The sequence below is a fragment of the Zootoca vivipara genome, chromosome 4 (assembly GCF_963506605.1).
Source record: "Zootoca vivipara chromosome 4, rZooViv1.1, whole genome shotgun sequence".
In the NCBI taxonomy this organism is placed as follows: Eukaryota; Metazoa; Chordata; class Lepidosauria; order Squamata; family Lacertidae; genus Zootoca; species Zootoca vivipara.
In genome coordinates this window covers 79,400,593-79,425,437 of record NC_083279.1, presented here as the reverse complement: position 1 = coordinate 79,425,437, position 24,845 = coordinate 79,400,593, and the positions used below count along the sequence as shown (strand labels likewise).

Genomic DNA, 24,845 nt, shown 5'->3' with positions numbered 1-24,845 from the left:
GAACAATGCTATCATTAATGGCCCAAAGAAGGTTTCCCACCCTCCTTTGCTTTGGATACTTCTCTAATCTCCTGAGACTGGAACTCCGTTATTACATCAATGCCTTTAATGTTTCATTTCAGTTTGATGAGAACAAAGAATTGATAGAATGATTCCTAACCCAAGTTGCAGCAGTGGCCTTGCCTCCCAATCTCAAGTTGTTGCTATGAGAACAGTTGCTTATTATGCCTTTAAAAAGGCTTTTTGGATAGCAGGCAAATTATTTGATGATCGCTGTTGAAATCTTTCCCACTTTACTAAAATATTCAAAGCTGTTTCCCCACCCCCACCCCCAGCCAACATAATCTAAGGTTGCAATCTTGAGAACAGGTACTGCGGGATATGAAACCCTTTTTGAAATCAGTCATTTTATTTCTATATGGATATGGTTTTTAGTTTTTAGACTGTTGCTTACAGTAGTGTTAAGTGCTCACACGGGTATGCCAACTACATACAGTGGTGCCTCGCAAGATGAAATTAATTCGTTCCGCGAGACGTTTTGTATTGCGAAAATTTCCTCTTGCGATTTTCCAATGTAAACAAAGCAAAGCAAAAAAAATGCAAAACAATTAGTCTTGTGAAGTACGGCCATAGAAAAATTCGTCTTGCGAGTCAACAAAAAGATTGCAAAACGCTTTCGTCTTGCGAGTTTTTCGTTGCGCGAAGCATTCGTCTTGTGAGGTACCACTGTATTGTTCAAAACGTATGATCGGTCTAAAAAAGATACAATTGTCCACATCATGTAACAGCATAGTAACGGGAACAGGAATAGTATAGCAGTTATAGAAATACGTTATGTTTCATAAGTTCATAAGCATGACAATTGGGGCAGGGGGCGGAGATTTTCCATCTCCTGGAAACACAGGGGCAACTTTCTGGAAAACATAACTGTTGGGTTTTCTAGTGGTTCAGAAACCAAAATAAATGGAGGGTTGCCATGGCATCAAGGTTACTGCGGGTGTGTGGTGCCCTGCGAAGCCTCAGCGCGGGCCGGAGTTCCCTAGTCGGGGGCTGCAGCACCTGATGGGGGCCGCCCGCTCCATGGGGGCTAGAGGTATCCCCAGTGATGAAGAGCAGGCTACAGGAATGGAGAGGAAAACCATGAAAGCTTTAGAGAAGGGGCTGGATCCTTACAACATGCTACCAGCCAAACGATATGCTGGGACAAAGGAAGACCCCCAACGTAGTCCCTTCAATTACAGACAAGAGGCTTGTGGGCTGCATCTGTGAAGAGGACAACAGCACTGTGATCTGGTTGTAGCTACACAAGGGAAATCCCCAGCGCTGCCCCTCCTGTGGAGCCCATTACAAGTTGGTTGGCTACCAGTTGCCCTGATTTGGCTTCACAGCTTTGCTGAGCTCTCCATTTATGATTTCTGGATACAGAGCTGAGCTACGTAGCTGTTTATGTCATGACGTATCACATTCCTTGAAATCTAATAAAGTCTTTGACTCACTGTGTGGGGAAAAAGAAAAAAGAAAACAAAATAATAAACCCAAATAAGCCAATACGCTATTTGAAATTCTCAAAATGAAATAGGAAGATTCAAGACCTATTCTATTATTTATTTTATTTTAACTATGCATATTGTACCTTTTAGGACAAAGTCCTAGCCAGTTACACATTCATTTACAAATTACATTCTAGAAAGGTAAACGTTTCCTGTGTAAATTTTTACTTCTCTTTTTGTAGACATAAACACCCAATTGTGGGGTGATAAAAAAACAGAAGCATGGTGGCCATAAGGAAGGTTATGTTCTTGCTACCATATCACAATAGTACCTGGATTTTTTGCTGCTGATGTTGCGAGCTTGCAATCCTGCAACCCATGAAAGGAGAACAGAATGAAGTTGGATTGTCACTCTCTGAACTGATAACCATGAATTCTGCCCCCTAAATACCAGACCCCAGATTCATCCAATGAAACTGTATGGTGGGGGGTTCAAGACAAACAATATGAAGTACTTCTTCACATAGCACACAATCAAATGATGGAATTTGCTTCCAGACAATATAGCAATAGCCGCTAACTTGGACAGCTTTCAAATGGAAGCAGACACATTGGGATAAAGCTCTCAATGACTCTTCCATCTAGATTTCACCAATGAGGAAGCAGCAAAAGGAGGGAAGGAACTAAAATTATTTCTCCAATCTTTGGCTGTAATTCTGAGAACTACATAAATGCGACTCATCCAGGAGGATTTTAGACAAAAATAAAACCTGAGCAGCTACTCCAGATGCTTCGTATCAAGTTATGGGGAGTTTCAAAATTCTGCACTGGAGTCTCAAATTACAAAAGCAAAGCATGATGTTGCGCATATCTAAGGGAGTTTTCAGGATGGCTGATAAAACTCCGAACTGAAAACCAAACCTGTCAAATATGCATGGCAAGTTCTGCTTTAAAGTATCTCACCACTAGATGGCAGGTTGAGAACACAAACAGACTGTTTCGAAGGGCCCTGGTACAGTACATGGAAGAAAAGGTGCAGTGTTGTTTTCATTTATCTTGGTTTTCCTATCCGTTTCAAAGCATGACTTCACACGTTCACCAAGTATGATAACTGCATAATAATCCAGCAGCCTCAAAAGGCTGCAACTCAAGCCTTCTGTGTTTTCCTGTGCCGACATAGGTACTTTGCTTCAGAATCAGGAGACAAGACTTACAAGCTTTCATTCAGACGTTACTACAGTAGCTCTCAGGAAGGCAGAACATGCAAACTCTCTTCCAGCCAATTAAGCAACCATATCAGTAATGATGCAAAGACTTACAACCCAAATATTTGGTACAGAGCAGGTTCTGGGTCACAGCAAAGCATTTTGGGGTGGGGTGGGGATGGATGGATGTGAAGTGCATTTCTATCTACTTTATTTGCTAGCCAAGTCTTGTACAGAGCCCAATCCTGACCCTGCTACTTGCTATCCTTTTTGTGGTTGTAATGCCAGGGACTGAAATTTGGACCTACTGGGTGCAAACTGAGATTCCTGCATTGCAGGGGGTTGGACAAGATGACCCTTGGGGTACCTTCCAACTCTATAATTCTATGATTCTACCACTGTGCAATGTCAAGCAAAACGCCCTTCCGCTGCCCTCATGATAACCTCCTTCCCAGGTCTCCCTCCCTGCTCCCACCATTGCACCCATGCAGCTGTGAGGAAAGGGTCAGATCCACAGCCTGAAGCAAACGGCTTCACCTTGCCTAATGCATGGGCCTCCCCTGTGCCCAAGGGACTGTATTTACATACTTAGTTTTTATTTATTCATTTTATTATCACATTTATTTCCCTTGCTTCCTCAAGGAGCTCAAGGTGACGTATGTACATAGTTCTCTCCTTATTTATCTTTACAACAACCCTGGGCTACGTAGGTTAGGCTAAAAGGCAGTGACATAACCCAAGATCGCCTGCTGGGCTTCATGGCTGAGTGGGGACTTGTAACCCTGGTGTCCCAAGTAATGCTCCACACCACACTGGCTCTCTTCACATAAATGTTCTAATGCACATCTCTACAGTTTATTTCAATGACAGAATCTGTGTAGGATTTGCAGTGCATTTTGAAGCTTTATTACCGTACTTAACAACTAGAACTATTCTGAAGCCCTGACATTCTTTCATCCTTCCACACAGTGGAGCTGTTTGCAAGAGGTGAAATATGGACTGTTTTTATTCCTCTTTGCCTGTCACCATATGATTCAGCTATCGTGCTAGAGGTGGCTCTTCCCTTCGCACATCTGCAATATAACATTTTAGATACATGTTGTTCCAAAAGAATAAAAGTATCTAACCAGTTACAGGTAAGTATTACAAAATACAGGAAGCCTAAGCGATGGAAAACATTGGGTGGTACAGTATTAGACTTGCTGTATTTTCCTGCGTATAAGACTACTTTTTAACCCAGGAAAATCTTCTCAAAAGTCGGGGATCATCTTATACGCCCAGTCGTCTTATATGCCGGAAAATACGTAAGTTTTACTCACAGCAGACACATTGAAATTAATGGACCTAATTTAGTTATGTTCATTAATTTCAGCGTGTCATCTTTGAGTAAAGCTGAGTTGAATACCACCTTTCAGATTCTACAGTAGTGGCCACAGAATGGAATGTGATTTGTAGAATTAATGAAGTTATGCAAAACTACAACATAACAAATTAAGCAAATAGAAGTAGCCTGAGAAAGTGAAACTCTCTCTCTCTCTCTCTCTCTCTCTCTCTCTCTCTCTCTCTCTCTCTCCTTGGTTTTATTAACTGCTACTTACAGCAAGTAGGTCAGTCTTGCTGAGCCACAACATTTCTGCATTATTTTTACACCATTCCATTCACTCATAGGAAGTTTTAGCCTAAATTGTATTGTGAAGTATGTATCATAGATGCACTGGAAAGGTTTGACATAGACCTTCAGAACACCAACAGCTGCTTTATATTTACACCAGAAAGAGATATAGGAGTGTTACCTAATTAACTTCCTTGCACTATTGCAGTGATGTTATGTTGCAAGTTAAGAAACAGGAAGCAAAATAAAGAAAAAGCATGGAACCTGAGTGCAGCAGAAAGCCACATAGAAGTGGTTCCTTCCCTGCTGCTCCACAAATTCTGTTCTCAGCTTTTCCTAAAGATATAGCACTTCTGTGCCTCAATATCTCACACAATTACAGGTATATTTGTGCTATTGGGATGCGCTGGTAATTTAACACACTGATGTATTTACTTAACATAGTTCTGCTCCCAAGATTTACTTCTTTAAAATGCTTTCAAAATTCCAGGAATGGTACCAGTATATAACAGGGTGGGTGTTGGGGGAGAATACCTTTAGCCCTCCAGATGTTGTTGGGCTACAACTCCCATCATCCCTATTGGCCATGCTGGGTGAGGTGATGGGAGTTAGATTCCAACATCTGGATGGCGACAGGTTAGCCACTCCTGGTATACAGTGTCAAAGACCAATGAGCATATGAAAAGAGAGATAGGGATTGGTGGACAAAATAAACGGAACAATGTTCTATTGCAGGACACTTAAATCCTTTCTGTATCGAAATTCTGACCGACCCACCATAAGTTTTGAACTTTCTTATAAGTTATTCTCTCCAAACCAACAGGACTAGACGCCTGCATGTTATGTGCATATCTTAACAACTATAATAATGACTGCTATGACATTCAAGCGCTATACAGAACAGGGCTGTTGAGACCAGGATTACAGATGAGGAATACACCTGAAATGGTTAATAAAGTGGAAATCAATCCATGGGATCACTCTTAATTATTGGAATCATATGTTACCCACAGCTGCCATTTTATAAACACAGCTCAGTAAAAAAAATGGATTCTTTTTGAAATATGCCCCTAACTGCGCATTTAAATAATGTGCCAGCACATACCACCATTCAAACACAGTAAAACTGCAACAAACTGTTAAGATCTGTGAATGCAGCTCCTGTCATCATGAAGCCTTCTGTATAATTTTAGCATGTTTGGGAGCGACTTCAAGGTCCCTTAACTGTTCAGCACCACGGCCACTACCATGTGGCTTACACTAAGTGTCTTTTGTCAGGGCTCCAGCCATGGACTCACCTAGCTGGACCCTGCTTGGTCTTGATCCTGTCACAAGGTGGCAAGGTGGAAAACTGCAACAGCGCTGCCCTCGGAAATGTACACAAGCCATTTCCCTTCCGTGGCTTTCTTTATTAATGTGCACAGGAGGGCAAACTACTCCAGTTTCACCTTCGGAATGGAATTGTTTACACACTTCTTCGCACACTTACTTACTTCTGAGTAAAATATGCAGAGAATATAACTGCAAGAGTGGTTAAAACACACACACACAAGTTATCTAAGCCACCTGACATTACATGAGTAGTAGTCAATACTTAGTTAACCCCAGAAGTGGAGTACTACTCCTTCCTTACAGGCCCAGGGCTTGCTTTCCTCCTTACCTCCTCCTTCTTTTCATCAACACTCGCAGCTAAATTGAGACTCAGCTGAGAGTGGCTGCTGATGCCACTGTCTTCATTTGTGTCATCAAAGAACACAGCTTGCACTGAATCCTGGAAGCAAACAGGGCTCTTCCCTAGCTTGGCAGAAGGCCCATCCCCTCTTCCCTCGCTTCCCACAGAGCTGAGTGACAAGGTGCTGTTCCTGTCAGGACAACGGAGATCCATATTGCACTCGAGGTTTTCGGCACAAGGGCTCTGAGGCTTGGGGATGACGGGTCTAGCAGGGGTGGCAGGATGCTCAGTGCTGCTGCATGTAAACTGGCGAGAACTTCTTGGCTCATCAGAGTCTTCGTAAAACACTTCGTTCGCGATTGTCCCAGCGTCCTGAAGTGGAGGCGGCGAAGACACCGAATCTGGAAGGTCACAGGACGACATCCTGAGGCTGCTGTCTTCGAGGGTTAATGTATTGGCTCCAGCATTGTCATCCTCAGAACTCTGGACACTCGATGCGGAAACGGTAGAGTCTGGGCTGCTCCTGGGGGGTGCACACCTCCGCCTGTCTTTCTCAGTGTTGCTGGAAACCCGACGTGAGTAATCATCATGCAACCGACTGTTTGATCTAGTCCTCTGGTTCGGCTCATTAGAGGATGGGATTTCGTTCTTGGGACTGTCTTTCTTCAACGCAACATCAGCAACGTTGCTGACAAGTTTCAAAACTCTGTCGAAATCCTTCGCCCTGATTGGGCTCTTCCAGCGTTTCGACTGGCGCTCTGAGTTCCTGCTGGCTTTGTCAGAGTCCGCTGAAGAAATACTTGTTGTTCTCTGTGGAGTTTGCTTTTCGTTCACTACTTTGAGGTCGGTGAGGTTTGAGGTCGACTTCCTTTTGAATGAGCTCTTTTTCAGGAAGTTCAGGTTATCTGTGCTTTTGCTCCTCCGGTAGATGACTTTGCTGCTTTCGGAATCTTTCACTACTATTTCGCAAATCTGGGCCTCCTGTATGACAGGGGATACCGTCCTGGTAGTGTCCTGATGGCCCTGAATTTTATCAGTGTCTAATAAATTTATACGGCCAATCCCATAGGCACGCCTGATGCTGCGTGACCTGTGAGTGTTCCTCAGGAAGGAATCGTCGCCTTCCTCCCCGTCGGAATGATCAGATGCAAAAGCATTATCTGTTGTGCTCGGCAAGTCATGTAGTGGCCCTGAATAAGAATACCTGTTTGTTTCAACTCTCACCAACGTATTGTTTGGGACACGCTTTCTGATATTATTCTCCAACACGCTACCATTTAAGGTGTCAGAGTCGTCCTTGGCTGGCATTCCTTGGAGAACGGAGGATTTTAACTTCTTGAAAGATCCTATTTTCCTAATGGAAGACAGAGCATTCCATGTTGAGGGGTTCCCCATGACTATCAGAGAACGAGGCCTTTCCACATTGGAGCCGGATCTTTTCCGAGGAGTGGAGAAAAAGTGCATGAGTTTGGAAGGGCTGACTTTATCATCCTGGCCTTCATTTTCATAGCTGTGGCTTGTGTCACCACTCTGACCTAAGGAGGTATTGCAGTGCTTCGATTCCTTATTATCCATCACTATACAGGTAACGGAGGTGCCGTTTCCACAGCCATTCTGATATGTTGTCATATTTTCTGTATAAGCATCAGGATATATGGGGTTATATCTCACATCCGAAACCTTGTCTCCTTCATTCTCACCAAACCAAAGCTTTTCTTCAGTGGTGCATCTTTTGGGGTTGTTGTTTTCACATCTGTGGTGTGGATTTAGTTCTCCAGTAGTCTGCACTGCCTGCACCAAGAAAACAAAGCCAGCATTTAGTATTTTTTTTCTCCACAGAAAAAAAGGGATTCTTTTGTGTAAAATGCAAGGATTTCTTAAACAAGGCTCTCTCGTAGAATTGAGAAATACTTTTTGAGAAGTACACAAACATTATCTGAGTTATTAATTATATCTATTATATTATAAGGGGGACATTTGCTCTGCAGGCTTGGGATACTGATATTAGAAAGAATCCAAAGGGCCAAAAGAGGGTCCATCAATGTAATTTTTTCATGGCTCAGGATCCAGCTCAAGCTCCCACTGGATTTCCTTCATGCTGCTGTATCAATGGGGCCTAATTCTGTAGTCAGTTTTTCCTAGAAGATCTATTTCTCAAGATTCCTATCTTTGCCCCACAGCACTCCTTGCGGTATTTCCCCAAAAGCACCTGCTGAAGGGACCTGTGCCCGCCAAAAAGATGTTTGGGACTCTGACCACTGAGACTTGTTGAAAGGATAAGATAAAGAATCCTAAAATTAAAATAATAAAATAAATTTAACTAACACATTCAGAATTCAGAGCTTAATAAATATTAAAGAGAGTGAAAAATATGAAACATGCCTCAGCCTACATACACAAACAACCAATTCAGCTTCTGTGTGGATTACTGGAAATTCAAAACACCCAGTAAGTTTTTCCGTCTACTTTTAATTTCTCCCTTAGAAGAAAAATACATCACATAAGCATTATCTAGTACACGCTTCATAAGGTAACCTGGAAATTCCTGGAACCCTCCTCCTCAAACTTATCCCTGCCTTGTTAAGTCCATCTTTTCCTTATGTAGGAGTTTTATTTTCTTTTATTTAAATCTTGTCACAGTAGGAGTAGTGGGAGTTTAAGTGTGGGCTCCCAGGAGATGTTTTAACAACTCTTGCAATTCCATCTTTCCCTGTTACCCTATTCCCATATTCACAGCTTAACTGATCATACTGCATAAAGGGTAATTTACATGCTTGAACATAAATATTTACAAAGAGCTGCTTTAAAAGGGGTTGGAACAATTTTTCAAATAACTTTAGAGGGAGTTCAGAACAAGGATTCCCTTCTCAGCATCCTTCTAGTTCTTATATTTAAAAATAAAAATGGGGGGGTTGGGGGGCTGGATTAAGTCAAGGACTCTCACAGCAAAACATGACAATTGTTTTTAAATGTGCAGTCCTAGACACCCTAGGGAGTAAGCTCCATTGAAAACAGTGGGGCTGACTTCTGAATAAACATGTCTAAAGTTGTGCTGCAAAGTCATATTTTCTTTTTCTTTTTTAAAAAAGAAACACTATGAGAAGAAAATGCAGAGAAAAAACAAATGCACATAACAATTGCCACTGAAGAGGATGGTTTTAAAAAAATGCTTTCAAGGAATCGCTTCCCTCACTGGCCTGCAAAAGATAACGAGTCCGCCTAGTCTTTCTCCCTCTTAGCTTCCAGTTCCTATAGCTGTGGCAGGGGCACCTGCTAGGCTCTCCTTTTCTTTCTAATCCGAGGAAAGGAAGAAAAAAGAGAACCCCCAACAGAGCAGATGGGCTCCTATCGCTAAGGAAGCTGGGGAAAGCCATGCGCTCGCCGTCCCTCCATCCCTCCCTCCCTCCGGCAGCTGCTGTTACCTGGCAAGGAGGACCGGACTAAACTTTTCCGCCGACGCTGCACCCCGGACAGCAGATCACAGCCAGGATCGAGAGGCGGGGGAGCTGGATCACCTCTGATCCTCTAAGGTGGCCTCTCCCCGCCCCCCTTACACCGGAGGGAAGAAGAGGACGGAAAAATGAATGTGGAGCAGCGACAGAAACCTCCCCCATAAACACGCCTCCTAGTCGCTGTGGTGGCGGCGGCTGCCTCCCCACCCCCACCCCTGGTATAGGCGGCTAATCTGCTCCCAAGCATCACTATGGCAGCAACCGGAACAGAGAGCGAGAGGCGGAGAGGGAGAGGAAAGACCTTAGCAGCAAGATCAGGGCAGGGACCTGACCAGTATTGGCAGGCTGGGGGTGCCCGGCTAGCCTAAGCGCACGGGCTGGGGCGCCAGGGGGGCGCAAAATAACAAACAACTACCACTACCTCCGGTGTATTTATACGGATAGCTGCCGAGAAGATCAATGAAAGGCCAACTGCACCAAAAGGAATTGGTGTGAAAATAAATGTCCGCAGAATTTTGTCCTCGCTCAAGGAGCCACGTTACCAAAGTGGCCCCTGGGGACCCTCTCCCCCAGGGATGTGCGGATAGTCCCTTAGCGGGCTGTCTTTGTTCTACTAGGTTCTGGAAATCTACCGACGAGTCTGGTGCAAAAGGATTCTTAACCGAAGAGCTTGTTTTTAGCAGCAGGGCTGAACGGAGCTCGCGCCCCTTCAGCACCAAAGTCCACTCCGAGTTACCCTAGCAGCAGCAGTAGCAGCTGTAAAAACAACTTTGCAATTTTATACTACCCATATAACCGACGACTCTGGCCGGTTTGCAGACTATTAAGCGCAGCACGCATGGTGCGATCCTATACGAGTCACCTTAGAAGTCCAGTCCCGTGGACTTGAATGGGACTTAAAACTCCCCGACATAGGATGGCAACCTTAAAACGGTATCTTAAAGGCCACCACTAAAACCAATGTTAAATCAATCAAGTGGAGTGGTGTCAGAAAACCTTGCCCGATCTGCCCAATGCTCGTCGCATCTCTATTCTTTCCCATCAATTTCCCCCCCTCTTGGTGAGAGAAATTATCCTTGTCTCCTCAGTGAAAGAGGAGCCGATGCCCGTCCAGTGGCCCCTTCACCCTGGAGGCACAGTCCATGCCCCTTTATCTATAACGATACAACGAAAGTTGACCCGGAGGGGAGGGCTGGGGGCACGGGATAAAATAATCACGCATCTGACTTAAAACAAGATGATTTACATTTGGGCAAACACTCATTAAGTGCCCCTTCCCCCCAACCACCCCGCCTTTCTTCCGACTCTGCCAGAGACAAAGGGAGGCTGTTTGGCTCTCCGTTTGGATTTCATTATCAATTGAACAGCCGATAACAAGAGTAGCAGCCCAGCCAATATAAATGACAAAAAGTGAACCAGGACAGCCAGGTTTTTCCCTGGTGGGGGTCGGGGAACGGTGCTTTGTTTCGTTTTTAAGATACCCTCAGAATCTAGCAACATTACAAGGTTTTATTTTAAATCATCTCGAAAATGAATTTTGCGAAGCTTCTTTAAAAATAAAACAAACAACTCAAGAGTGTTGAGTGGTTCATATTATCAAGTTTCCCCCTGCAAAATCGCTAGACCTATTTAAAAAAAAAATTCTTTTGAAAAAGCAGCAGCCTAAGAGTGCAATCCTATACCCACTTACCTAAGAGTAAGCTTCACTAAAATTAACGAAATTTACTTCTGTGGAGACTTTTATACGATTGCACTTTGAAAAAATAATCCCCCTGTAAAATCTTGCCCTTATCATCGCAGTTCCTGCTGAGTCAATTCAAGCTGGTTGTTTGTGGCTTAAGAAAGAGCTGGAGGAAGAGGAAACTGAAGATATTTTAACATATAAATTACCTGCTGTTAATTGCCCATGTACTGTCAGCTGCACAATTGAGAACTTTGTATTCTCATTTGCAGAAATGTTTTACTTAAAACCTGAAAATTAAATAGCCTGTTCTGAGTTATAAAATTTCACATGTTCTAATGCAGGCTCTCATATCCCCACCCCAACCAACCACTTGATAATTGCAAAGGAGCCTATCTAATGGCAGGCAACTGATGGGTTTCCCTACCTGTTTTAGCAATTGTCATATTATAGTATTTTCTGCATCACAATCTGAATTCTATGGAATAAAATGTAAAAAATAAAAGAACCAATAACGTACTGTTCAAAACCATTATGTGTATTTAATGCAGCTGATGTGTTGTGTTCAATGACAAATCCACAGACATGCTGCAGGACAAGCTGAATGAAGTTCATGGACCACTGGTGGTCCACAGACCACAGTTTGAAAACCCGTGTTCTAAAGGGTAGTCAAGACATTGGTGAATATGCAAAGTTTCTATACATGTACATGGTGGGGAGTCTTGCTCATGCATGTTGAAACCGCCCTCTCTTTGCACACATTCAGGGTAACTTCAGAAACAATATATATTGTATATATACCGGTACCTATATCATACATACAATCAATTCGTGCAGACTAGCTCAGTTGGTTAGAGAGTGGTGCTGATAACACCGAGGTTGCAGGTTCAAGGTAAGGGACAGCGGCATAGTCCTGCATTGCAGGGGATTTGGACTAGATTATCCTCAGGATCCCTTCTCTTCTATGATTCAGGCTCTGCACATGCTATTGGGAACCTGTAATATACCATGGCTTGGGAATCAGCACTCTGAAACCCTGTCTCTTTCCTCACTAGTGTTAACTACAGTGCCAGATTACACATGCATTAACATAATCGTTTACTGTACAGTAGTTTGCTTTCAAACCAGAGATTGAAACCAATTTCTGATCCTGGTTTCAGTCTCTGATTTTAGAAGCAAACTATGGTTAGTGGTAACCATGGTTATAATGGTTCAAATTTAAGTTGAAGCTAACCGGGGGGGTGGGGAGGAAAAGACATGAGAAGCAGAGGAAGGTGTGAGTCTAGGAGCACTCGCCATCACCAAACCATGGTTTGGCAACTGGACACAGGTTGCAGGACTGCACATTCCCTTCTTCCACCTCTCCCTTCTGGAATGGGAATTTCTGTTAGCCACTGTTTAACTGAGGCTAGGCATCTCCTTAAGCAGGAGGCAGGGAAAGAATGTGTGATACCCCAGACAGTTCACAACTATTTAAGCATGGTTAAGTAATGTCAGGAGGGTTATGCTAGCATTGTGCCTAACCAATGGAGGTACAAGAACCTGAGCAATCACTTTTTGTATGTTGTTCTAAAAAGCTGCAGTTCATTCTTATTATTTGAAACCTGTTCATTTGTCCCCAGCTGAACAATAACATATGTAATTCAATAAACCCTTCTGCAAACATCATAAAGTGTGGGAGAATCAAGCGTAGACATTAAAAAACAGAACACGTTTGGAGAACAAAATCCTGATTGGTAAAGGGCAAAAGAGCTGTTAGTGTGTGTTGATGATGGTCTCTGGTATTTATAGCAACAAAATGAAAGGCATGTTTTAAATTTTTAAATCTCCGATTTAAAGAAGGTTTAATATGCATGTGACAAGGAGTGAAGAGGATTACAAACTGAAGCAGTGTGTGAAATGATTACAGAAAGGTGACAGGAAACAAGTTATACTGAGGGGGATTCTCTCTAAAAGAAAAAAATAATTTTAAAAATGCAAATGTGTTTGGATATTAGCAATTAATATTAATCCCTAGCACCGTAAATACTTTATATAGCACTTCTAATTTGCAATGTACTGTTTAGCTTTTATTGTGTTCGCCTTTCAAAACCCTGTTGCAATAAATCTTTATTATTCCCATTTCACAGCGAGAGACCAGAGTCTGGCAGGCCGTAATTTACCAAAAGGCTATATATCTGTGGTAGAGCAGAACTATACATAAATCTGCTTGAACTGGCTCAATAATCCCAGTCTTGCACATTATTCCACTCTGAACAGTAAACTGCCTCCCCTCCCTACAGCTAATATGCTTTCTTACCACTTCTTCATCTTTTCTTCCATTTGCGTATTTGCTTTTGCTCTAGGCACTTTCATCTAAGTTCCTTCAACAAAGTTCAGTATTAGTCTTCTCTCTTTGGGAGCCCATGTGTGACGGAGAAAAAATGGGATACCAAACTGACAGTAGGTATGCTAAGAATCACGACCTCTGGATGAATATAATTGATTTAGGGTTTGATACAGTCCTCAAAGCTCCAGACGTTTGCAGAAAAATAGGTTTGGGGTCAGAAAATGCCCACTCGGGGAGAAAACTTCAGGACTTTCCCTCAGCACCACAGCTGAGAATGTCCAGGCCCACTCCCAACATTCTTGAAACAGGTAACAGAGGCCATTCTCACATCTCCAAGGAGGATGGAATAAAAACAACCCCAGCTGGTGAGATTCTTCTGGAGTTGATCTGCCACAAAGCTGATTTATGCCTTCCTCACTTCTGCATTTACTTGCAAGAAAGCTACCTAGCCTGCTGTGAAGATCAACAGCTTGGAGTCTGTCCCATAAAGTGAAATGAGATGACACTGATGGGTTGGGGATGAGAAACAGAATGAAGATGTTTGGATAGGAGAGAAGATGGAAAAGGAGACAGGTGGTAAAGTATACTGAACTAGGCAAAATGGAGTGTGGGAACATGACTGTGTGCAAGACAATTCCTGTGAAAGTGCCTCCTCACATATGGTTTATTAAAGCAAGCTAGCTTCATGAACCACAGTACAAAAACGTCTCCTTTCAGATTTGGAACCCATGGCCCTTCAAGTATTGACTCCAGCTCCTTGCATCCACTTTCCCCATCCTTGCACTAAGCCATAGTTAAGACTAATCACAGTTTGTCTGGGTTTGCACATAAAGCTAAGCAGCAGATAGTTAAAAACAGAAATGAAGGCTTCTGATCTCCTTGTCTATGCTTTTTTTGCGATTAAAACATTTTTTTGCTATGTCCAAATGCAGTCATTAAAAGCAGATATTTTTCATAACCCCATCTCTTAATAGGCCACCTGTTCAATTGCTGAGGAATGGGTGAATGTGAAAAATGAGTTAATAATCAGCCTATATGAAATTGCCCGATTGCCCTTTTAATTTGAAAGAAGCGTGTAAAAATAACTTACTAACTCTTTGCTAAAGATTCCCAAATGGTCTCTCAATTAACAACATCCATGAACTCAAGGTTAGAAACTAACTTGTCCCCGAGAACTAATGGTTGAAGTGAAATAGAGATTTCATCCTTTATCAGTACCATCCTTCTTCACATTTGCCAAGAGCTTATTGCACCCCACTCCATTGGGCACAGAGTTGCAATTTAGGTTGGGGAACAAAGGCCTTGTGGAGTGACGCAATCTGAGAAACAGGACCTCTGTGTACCAGGTTACGATTATATTGTCGGAGCTGCTCTTACCCACCCACCTTCACCCGTGCAGCTGCATGCAACTTAATGGTAGATTCAGCCTTTCAGTCTGGAAGAAAGCTATTTATACCCTCAATGAGTTTGCTTGTGACACTATTATTGTTCTCCCATCCTCAACAGGCATTATTCAGCCGGCATGACATGAAGAAACAGTCCATATTACAGAAGAGCAGTTTCTAATAAATAGATCATTGTGTCTCAAATATAAAGAAAACTTCCTGTTTCTAATTAAGCAGGCTGCAACTCTACCTTTATTTTTGTCTCAACTAATGACTTAATGTTTAAAAAACAGAGAAGAGAAACCATGCATGTAAAAGAAGAAAAGAATCAGATAAATGGAAGTGGTCAAGTTTCTTCCATTTTTAATCTCACAGATTGGTTTTCCATAACCGGGTTTTAAAAGCAATTATGGCTAATAGGTTTCATGCTAAATGAAAAGCATTTTCAGATCATGGGGAATCATGTTATAGATGGAAAGATATATAAAGAACAATAGTAACTGCCTCTTTCTGATTGACATGGAGTTTTGGTCTAATCTAGCAAAGTTATATTTCTAAGTACTGTATATTCCTGCGTATAAGACTACTTTTTAACTCAGGAAAATATTCTCAAAAGTCGGGGGTCATCTTATATGCCGGGTCGTATTTCTTATACGGCGAGTATATCCCAAACTCTATATTTTAAGTGGAAAAGTTGGGGTCGTCTTGTATGCCCAGTCGTTTTATACGCTGGAATATACAGTATTTGTTTTAGTTTAAAACTTGTCCAATCCCAGGATTTGAAACAATGTTCCAAGTGAAGGAAGAGGGGGCATATAAGGCAGGTTCCTATCTTGAATGCCCATAGCCTTCCATTCTAAGTGTTCATCCATACCAGCCTTTGCCAACCTGGTGCTTTCCAGATGTTTGGGACAAATATTGTTGTGATCCAAAACATCTGGGGGCACCAGACTGGCAAAAGTTGCACTATACTATGTATGTGTGGAATCATTTGTAAAGTCCCCACATTTTGAAGGTGGTTATCTTTTGTCCAGCAAACACATTTCTTAGGTTGTATACACACTATATACCAGGCACCCCCAAATTGCGGCCCTCCAGATATTTGGCCTACAACTCCCACGATCCCTAGCTAACAGGACCAGTGGTCGGGGAAGATGGGAATTGTAGTCCAAAACATCTGGAGGGCCGAAGTTTGGGGATGCCTGCTATATACAATCAGCATGGTCTGGTTGGTCATTATGAGAACAGGATGGTGGACTAGATGAGTCATTGGCCTGATCCAGTAGGCTCTTCCTACCTTTACAACACATTTGAAACATATTCATTCCCTCAATGAATTCTGGGCACTATAGTTTAGCCCTCCAGAGGTATGATTCCCAGAAACCCTTAGCAAACTGTAGCCCATCATTCTTTGAGGGAAAGAATGTTTCAAATGTGCTTTAAAGGTACAGCATGTATGTAGCCTTAATGAGCCATTCTTATGCTTAACTAACAAATTTTTCTCTAACTCAGTCTTTCCCAACCTGACATACTCCAGGTGCTGTTGCACTGCAGCTCCCATCATCCCTGACCTTTAGTCATAATGGTTGGAGCTGATGAGAGTTGCAGTCTGAAAGGCTGCTCAAAATTGCATACAATGAGTGCTTGCTGAAAGATTTGCAGAGTTTCTTTTCTTGCAATATTGCAGCAAGAGAAGAACATTGCAGCAACACAAGCATTTTGCAACATCATAACTGCTCTTGTTGCATGATGCAACAAAAATACCCCAATGAATTTGGTAAGAAGCTGGTTACCTTAGCTGCCTCTGCGGTTGCTATGTTGAAAGGCTCTGAACAATTAGATGTGTACGAAAAGATACAGCAAAGGTTAAATCCCACCAAAATCAAGTGCTTAACTGTGCACTTTGAGTCCCATTTACAGATGCAGGGATATTTTCAACAGGGGTTTATATTTCTTCTGTTTTCCTTGACCTGAGCTTTGTCACTGGATGGAGCAGCCCTTGTAGGTGGGGTAGCTCTAGTCATGCATAGTATGTTCATCATCTCTCCCTCTAAGCCTCTTTGGCTTTTGCAAAGGGAACAGGAAATGTAAGAGCTTCTCATAGCTTGTTGCCCTGTATCTCCATCTGGTGTGAAACAGCTTTTACAGTGCAATCCTAGGCATGGGCTAAATCCCAGAAGTTCAATAAGACTTACTTCCTGGTCAGTGAGCATGGGACTGCAACCTAACAGAGAGATGGACAAGCTGCCCCTGCATCAGGATCACGTGCAGTCCCCTCAGCATGGAATATGCAAAACAACTGTTTTGGCCCAAGATGGAAATGCAAAGGCACAGGAAGTGTGACACAGTCACACTAAAGTGTGACAAAGGGAATATTTCCTGTTCCCTTTGCCCCAATATAACATCCAAAGCCATTCACAAGGAAGACTTGGAAAATTCAGCCAGTAGTCTCTCTCCTCTATTATGGAAGTTTCCAAACTTTCAAGTTTCAAGGAATCTTTCCTACCTTGACTTGTCTGTTGAGAAACCCCTTCATGAGAATAGTGGTGCAATGGGGTAATGTTACACTCTTCCAGTCTTTCCCAATCTTGGGTCCCCACAAGTTGATTCACTACAATTCCAATGAGTTCCAGACGTATGACGCAATGATCAGGGATTATGGGAATTGTAGTCCAACATCATCTGGGAACCCAAGGTTGGGAAAGACTACTCTAGTCTTAAAGTATTCCAGAACACACACATTGGATTTAATGGTCTTAAGGGTGGCACTTTAGATGGTAATCAATATGTGTTACTTCACTTAATATGGTTTTACAGAGGGAGGGATTTTTCAGATAGTAATGTGTAATGTGACTTAAAAATAAGGTAAGCTAGCATTCTTGCTCATTCTACACACTTGGGGTGGTATTCAATTAAGTTTTACTCAGAGCAGAGCCATGGAAAATAATGAACTTAGCCATATTCATTAATTTCAGTGGGTCTACACCAAGTAAAACTTAGTTGAATACCACCCCAAGTTCGTAGAATATAGTCCGACCTCCCACAAGGTCTGAGGGACAGTGGACTGGCCCCCTGCTGAAAAAGTGCACTCAGTCTAGGGAGTGCACTCAGTTCATGGAAGGCCCAGAACAGGCCCGTTTGACCTCACCATGGCTATGTACATATTGAGCTTGCACCGTATGTGAATCTACATATCAGGGGAAGATACATCTCCAGCAAGCTTGTCCACCACTCCTTCTCACTGAGGAATCTCCCATGAGCTTCCAAGGAACCTGGTGTTTCCCAGAACAGTGCTGGAAAACCATTATTCCATTCTATGTTCATTAACTATTGGTTTCTTTTTTTAAAAAAGACTAAAATCTCTTTTGTACAATGATCTGAAATGGTTTAAATGTCAATCTCATTAAAACTCTCTTTGATGTCCAAATGACTAATTCAGCACATATTTCTCAAGCATTCAATGTTGTGAGATTAATCCCACACTTGCATTTTTTAAAGGCTCCTCTGCTTAGCTTCTCTAGCTTTGCAGATGGCTCCATCTCACGCCTCTGATTTCTCACAGACTCTACATGGCCAGCCAGTGTGCCATGGCTATGCCAATGTTGCGTTGCCATAGTACGAGTTACAACCGTATGCACTCCAAGCAGCAAAGAAGAAAGCAAGACAATGCCAATGTGATGAAGAAACAATGCAGCAATACTTCCCACCAATCCACACTACGACTAGTGACTCTACCATTGTCCACCACTCATGACATTGCCCTCTACTCACACCAAGCAGGGAAGGCAGAAATACCTAGGTGACACCTAGGTGGCACCATGGTTAAGTATGACACTTGGTGTCACAGAACCCATTCTACAGTTCCTCCCATACCCATGGGATGCCCTCAGGAGAAAAAAGCCAATAAGGGCTCACCTTACCACAAGACTCCTGTGTCCTAGGCATTAGGAGAAAACCAACCACAGGTTCCAGGGCTCTCCTCTGATGGGGGTTCAAATTCCTTGGTATGCCCTGGGATACCCCTTTAAATGCAGGTGTGCAGAATCTTAGACTCAGGGGTCAAGTGTGCCTTTGCAAGCCTCTCTATTGGGCCCTCAAGAGTCCCCCAGGCTCCACCCCTTACTTTCAGACCCCACCCGTGATCTGTGTCCTCCTTGATTGTTTTTGCCTGACTGGTATATGTCATTGAACTCTGGTGCTGCCTCTAGCTTGTCTAGACTTATTTATTTTATACCCGACCCTTCTCTCAGTGCAGGGCAGCTCACAGCATAAATTAAGGCAGATGCAAACCACACACACACACACACACACACAGAGAGAGAGAGAGAGAGAGAGATACAGTATAAATATTAAAACAAATGGTAACCCTATTATAAACAACACTGAAAACACATTAAACCATTTAGAAGCACATGCGTGCGCACACAAAGTACAACATCCTCAGAAGACCCTGCTGCAACAGCCAGTTGGTGGCCAAAGGCCTGTTGGAACAGAAATGTATTTGCCTCCTGGCAAAAGGAAAGCAGAGAGGTGGAAGGGAGTTCCACAATCTGGGAGCAGCCACTGAAAAAGTCCTCTCAGATGGAGAGAGGTATATGTATATGTAACGCAGTGTAGAAAGGTAAGCATCACCTACATTGCATCACTCATTTTTACACCTGGCCCCACCCTCCACTGGCATGTGGCCCTGTGGACATTTCTGCAACAGAATGTAACCCTTGGGCTGAAAAATATGGACCACCCCTGCTTTGGTCAGGAAAATAGCTAGGACCAAAGGAAGGAGTGCCAATTTATTCACAACAAGATCCCAGGTCGAGGGAGCCCACGACAGTTCAGTACCTGAAGTGAAATGCCCCACGGGGCGCAAACTCCATAAGGAGACTTCCCCAACGGGCAGTGGTGGGGAGATTTATTCCCAATCCCCCCTCCCCTCCTACCTCCCAGTGGGGCTTTGTTTGAGCTCCTCCATTCAGGCAGGGGATTGGTTGGAGACCTCCTGCCTAGTGGCAAAGCCGAGTGGCAGAGTGCCTCCCCTCTCACCGACTCAGCAGGAGGGGAGGCATTCCGCATAGCTTCGTCACCAGTCCCTCTCTGCCCCCAAAGGCCGGGGGAACCAGTGGTAACTCTGGGCAGCGAAACAGGATGCCACTGCTCCGGGAGGGTGACACCTGCAGCGGCCACCTCACCCAGCCTCAGGGGTGGGCCAGCTCTGAGAATGTGCAAATATTTTTTGTAACATTTCACACAATAAGTGTATGTTGGTGTCTATGTTTAGGAAACAACCATTTTGCAATGGGGAATGAGAGAGAGCCGTTTGGATAGGGAAGCGTACACATTACAAAAGCAAGCTCACAGAAGGAAACACATCCAGCCACTTAGCAATGCAGTAGCACAGAGCAGTGCAGTGTAAAAGGAGAGGTGTGGATCTGATTCCCGCACAGCCAGCCAGCCAGCCTAGAAGGGCTGTGATGATGGAAAGCCCAGTGCCCTCCTCCTCCTATTGCGAGGTTCCCACAGTGAAGATGCTGGACAGCCATCAACAGGACAAAAACACAGCGGACACTGGCACAAGCTTTTATTGAACAGTTTCAGTGTTGAAGGGACAGCATCCTAGCAACGTGAGGTTGCTACTGGCTATAGGTTTCCTGCCACTCTGTGGGTGACACGACGGGCAGCTAAGCAACAAGTGCAGCTCAGTGCATTTGTTGCACTGCTGCTCCTGCTGCATTTCTGTCTGTCATGTGCTTCTGAGAGGCACAGAAGCCCAGGGATATTTAAAAGGCAGCAACCCCACATAGGAACACAGGCTTCCCACTGGTTGCTGCTGCTGGAGGCCTGGTGTTCTGCACTGGTAGCGGTAAGAAACATCCTTTCCCCTGTGCATGTTCAGTCCCCTGTGGCTACTTGGTGGCCTGTGAAGAGACAAGACAAGACAGACATGGGCAGAGGAACGAATAGCTATTGCAACAGATGAATGAGTGGGTGCTCATTTGGCAAATGCATCTTCAAGAAGGAGTGTGACATCTCTGTGCTCTTCTGCTCCACATTCCCCAGCCCCCATTCTCCTATTGGCACCCCCACCACCACCACAGCTATCAGTGGGCTGCATGGAATACTAGTCCTGCTGAGAGCAGACTCACTAAAATTAATGGGCATGACTCACTCAGTTCCATTAATTTCAATGGGTCTACAGAGTAGGACTTCATTGGCTACACCTCAGATTTTGGAAATTCAGCCTGCTGGGAGACACAATATAGCAACTGAGCCAATACTCACCCATGCAATATAATGAGCTGCACTGGTACCCCCTTCTCCAGCGAAAGCTTTTTCTGCTTCATGTGCCCTGGCTCTGATCCTGTAAGGAAGAAAGAGTCGTGAGTGACTGGCCAACAATTCCATTAAGAAGAAGGGAATGCATGGAGTTCACTACCAATGTGTTCCCCACAACCCACCCTAACACATGTAAGTTGTATTCCCTGAGTTGTGGCTAGCAGCCCCCTCTCCCATGTCCACACAGCACTTATATGCCTTGCGTCCCTTTGAGCAAGGAAGGCTTGTTAAACCAGTGCAGTTTCCCCACACTGCAAGGCAAAGGGTATGGGAGGAGACACTCTGATACATATTTGAGTGCTCGGCATACTTTGAAGCAAGGAGAGGGAGATGGAAGAAGTTCAGGAAACTGGCCAAGACCCTCTTGCTTACCTGTATGGAGTAGCCGGTCCTTGCAGTCACTGTTGTAGTAGAATTGCAATTCCATAGGATATCTGCATCGTGTCCTGCAGCAGTACACCTGTAAGGGTCTTGAGATGTGACAAACATTATCCATCTGCCCCACGGCTGTTTGCACAATTAGCAAAGTGTTCCTTCTTGCAGAGTACTCCCTTCCGCTGGAGTTCCCCATCCAAAGAATTCCTCCTTGTGCACTTTAATAACTGCAGTTCTGCAGACATGGGGCTTTCTGCTGCCACAGAGTGATACACAGGCTGATCTGTGATGTTTTTGCTGGGAATTATATGTAAACTCCCGGTGCTGTACTTGGCTCCTGAGATGGTTGGAATATTATCCTTTATTGACTGTGATGCAAAAACAGTATGGGTGGGAGTCACCTAACCAGGCCCATCAGTAGGAGCTTTGATGTGCACAGGCGCTAAGCATGCATGTGTGCATGCGAGCACACCCACCCACCCACCCATTCTCTACATTGGCAATAAAAGGCAATTAGCTATGTTTTAACAGCACAACTGGCACTGAAACCTTTGTTAGAACCTTAATGGCAAGTACTTGTAAAACCTGTTTTCAGACAGAAAGGAAATCCTGATTCATCTCATTCTAAAGGTACAGGTGCTCCCACCCCACCTTTTTAGCTCTATGTGCTATAGCAGGCATGTCCAACAGGTAGATCGTGATCTACCGGTAGATCACTGGACGTCTGCGGTAGATCACTGGTAGATCATTGGCTCCCTCCAAAGAAGCTGAACAACTGTGGCTCCCCTAAAAAAAGCTATTTTACCTCGTCCCTGAAAAAACTCAACAACTTTGACCCAAACCCCCTCAAAATGGGCCTTCCTCCTTCCTAAAAAAAAGCCCAACAACTTTGACCTTAACCCCCAAAAGGGGGGTAGATCAGTGCCAGTTTTTAACTCTGTGAGTAGATCACAGTCTCTTGGGAGTTGGCCACCCCTGTGCTACAGGAATGCCTTACATACGGTGGATCCCACGTTTGCTCCAAAGAAATGAACCAGATCCGTTGAGAAGCAATGCTTGGCAGATTGTGCCTCTTGTCAGATCTGGGTAACTTTTCATAGCACAGACGAGGCTTGTATAAAAAGGCTTTCATTATAAAACAGTGGGAAAAATCTTTTTTCACAGACCGTATTGGAAGCATTGCTGCTTTTCCCACAAAAGAGCAGAAGTCCAGCAAACAGGAGAGTAAAAAGTGGACCATTGTAACAAGCGGCCCCAGATGACAGAGACAATATTCCAAAAGCATCAAACCAAGAAAAATACGCTTAATATGTTCAAAAGCCCTTTGCAATTTAGAGGATTAGGTATTACAATCGAGTAGTCAGTCTGGGTGGCAGATCAACACTTCCCATCACTTATATTGCAGCTCAACAAGTCACACTAAATAGTCGCCTCAGCAGTCTATATTCATAACGCTCTGATGTTTGGAATTACGAATGCTACTGAGGAACAGTATGTCTGTAGTCCTAGTAAATTTATGATTTGGGAAATAATTACATTTCAGCACCATGCTGTAGTCTTTCCAAATGCCTGCTGTACCGAAGTCTAAAGGTAAATGGAACTAGGGAAATTTTATGTACCCTCCAGTATATAACACTGTGTTAATTTGCTCTTAGGGTTGTCAGGGAACTACCATATAGATTTACTAATTCCCAGATGGGGGTATTTGCAGCTTTCTTTGCTTGGATGCAGGTAGTTTTAGCTTTCTGGGTCGCAAACCGGTAATCCTAAAAACAAGTTTCCCCCCTGTAACATGTTGCAACCTAGAAATCCAACATGTTCCATATAGGTAGCATGGGATAACTAGAGCAAGACTGATAATGCCACACAGAGTAGTCACTCACATTAGGATATGTCACAAGTAAAAAAAAAAAAAGACCTTGCATGATATGCATTCCCTACGACGCACAATCAGGATGAAGGGCAGTATATAAATTTAATAAATAATAACGATAATAATAGGCAATTTAGCAGCTGGGTTTTTATTCCGCTATGGCAGATTCATGCAGAGAAATGTCCAATCGGCTACATTTCTGCTTGTCATTGTTACAAACTTTTTTACGGTATAGAACCGTGGTTCCCAACCTTTTTTTGGCCATGCCCCACCTAAGCATCTCTAAAATCCTGATCCCCACCCCCCACCCCCAGTGACATATAATTCTTATTATTCAAAAAGTGAACTCCTATTCACATGGAGAAAGCCTGAAAGGCCATTAACTGTTAATAACTCATTTTCGAATTGCCCCCCCCTAAAAATCAAATTGCCCACCCTGTGGGGTGTGTGCCCCATGTTGGGAACTGGATTCCATTAGCTACTGCCATCCCAAATAGATTATTGGCTAATAGGGAAAAGTTGTTTCCTACATACTCATGTATGGAAACTACGTAGTGTTTGCTCTAATCTTACAGTAAAAATATTGTGACATGCCTTTCTTTGTTACTAAGAGCCTCCGCTGTTTATACGAACTTCCACCTATATCCTTGGCTTCTTTTAAGCCACAGCCCAGCAAATCTAACTTCCTATGGATAAAAAGGACTACAGTTGCTAGACTAGCCAACTGAAGCTTTAGCCACCTTTTAATTTTCTCTCATTTTCAGCTCCCATCCCTAACCATGCTACACTGAACGCACCTTTTCAATGAAGATTCCATCATTTGACATGGCTCATTCCAAACTGTACTCTATTTTCATAATTCATAAGTGGATCCTACAAACATAACTGTGCATAATTTCACATTCCTACAACAGGTAAGTCTTGATTCATTTATTTTATCACATTTGTATGCCACCAATCTACTGAGAGCATGGAGATAAACCAATTATCTATTTTACGCTCGTAAAAATCCAGTGCAACATTAAGTGAAAACATCATCTAAATACCTAAACTCACCCAATTCACATCCACCTGCCTCACCATCACCTAAAGGCTATTCTCTATTCCTGGTTTACATGAAGGAGGTTTACAAAATTTGTGCAGAGTGTGGAGAAAGTGGATTGAGAGAGGCTTTTCTCCCTCTTATATAGCTCTAATATTGCTGCAACACCGAGCAGCAAAACAATCTTCTAGAGGAGCTTCAGAATAGAAGGAGCACATTAACACCCCACTACCACTTCTGGACCGATTAAAGTAAGTGGGGTGGTTGAAATTCACTTTACTGCTTTGTTTTCCTGCAAGTGAAACAGTGCATCTGTTTTTTTAAGAACTATTTCGTAATGCTGACCTTTTAAACATTCCAATTTCCAACTTTCAAATGTGGAATAAGGGAGCAAATTGT

At 43.4% G+C, this 24,845-nt stretch overlaps 1 protein-coding gene and 1 pseudogene across 4 annotated transcripts in view; one reads left to right on the top strand and one right to left on the bottom strand.

Moving 5' to 3' along the window:
• Window positions 1-24,845, bottom strand: part of SPATA13 (spermatogenesis associated 13) — a 77,407-nt gene that overhangs the window by 35,171 nt on the left and 17,391 nt on the right. For 2 of the 4 annotated variants that reach the window (XM_035114273.2, XM_035114278.2), the window contains exon 2: window positions 5,968-7,770. The exons of 1 other annotated variant lie outside the window; for it this stretch is intronic. In XM_035114273.2, coding sequence (XP_034970164.2) covers window positions 5,968-7,608 — 1,641 coding nt within the window. In that variant the 5' untranslated portion in view covers window positions 7,609-7,770. Of the gene's footprint in view, window positions 1-5,967; window positions 7,771-9,401; window positions 10,701-24,845 lie in introns of those variants that run through there. One more of the 4 variants, XM_035114275.2, reaches the window with a different exon arrangement.
• On the top strand, window positions 977-1,466 carry LOC132592012 (cytochrome c oxidase subunit 5B, mitochondrial-like; annotated as a pseudogene).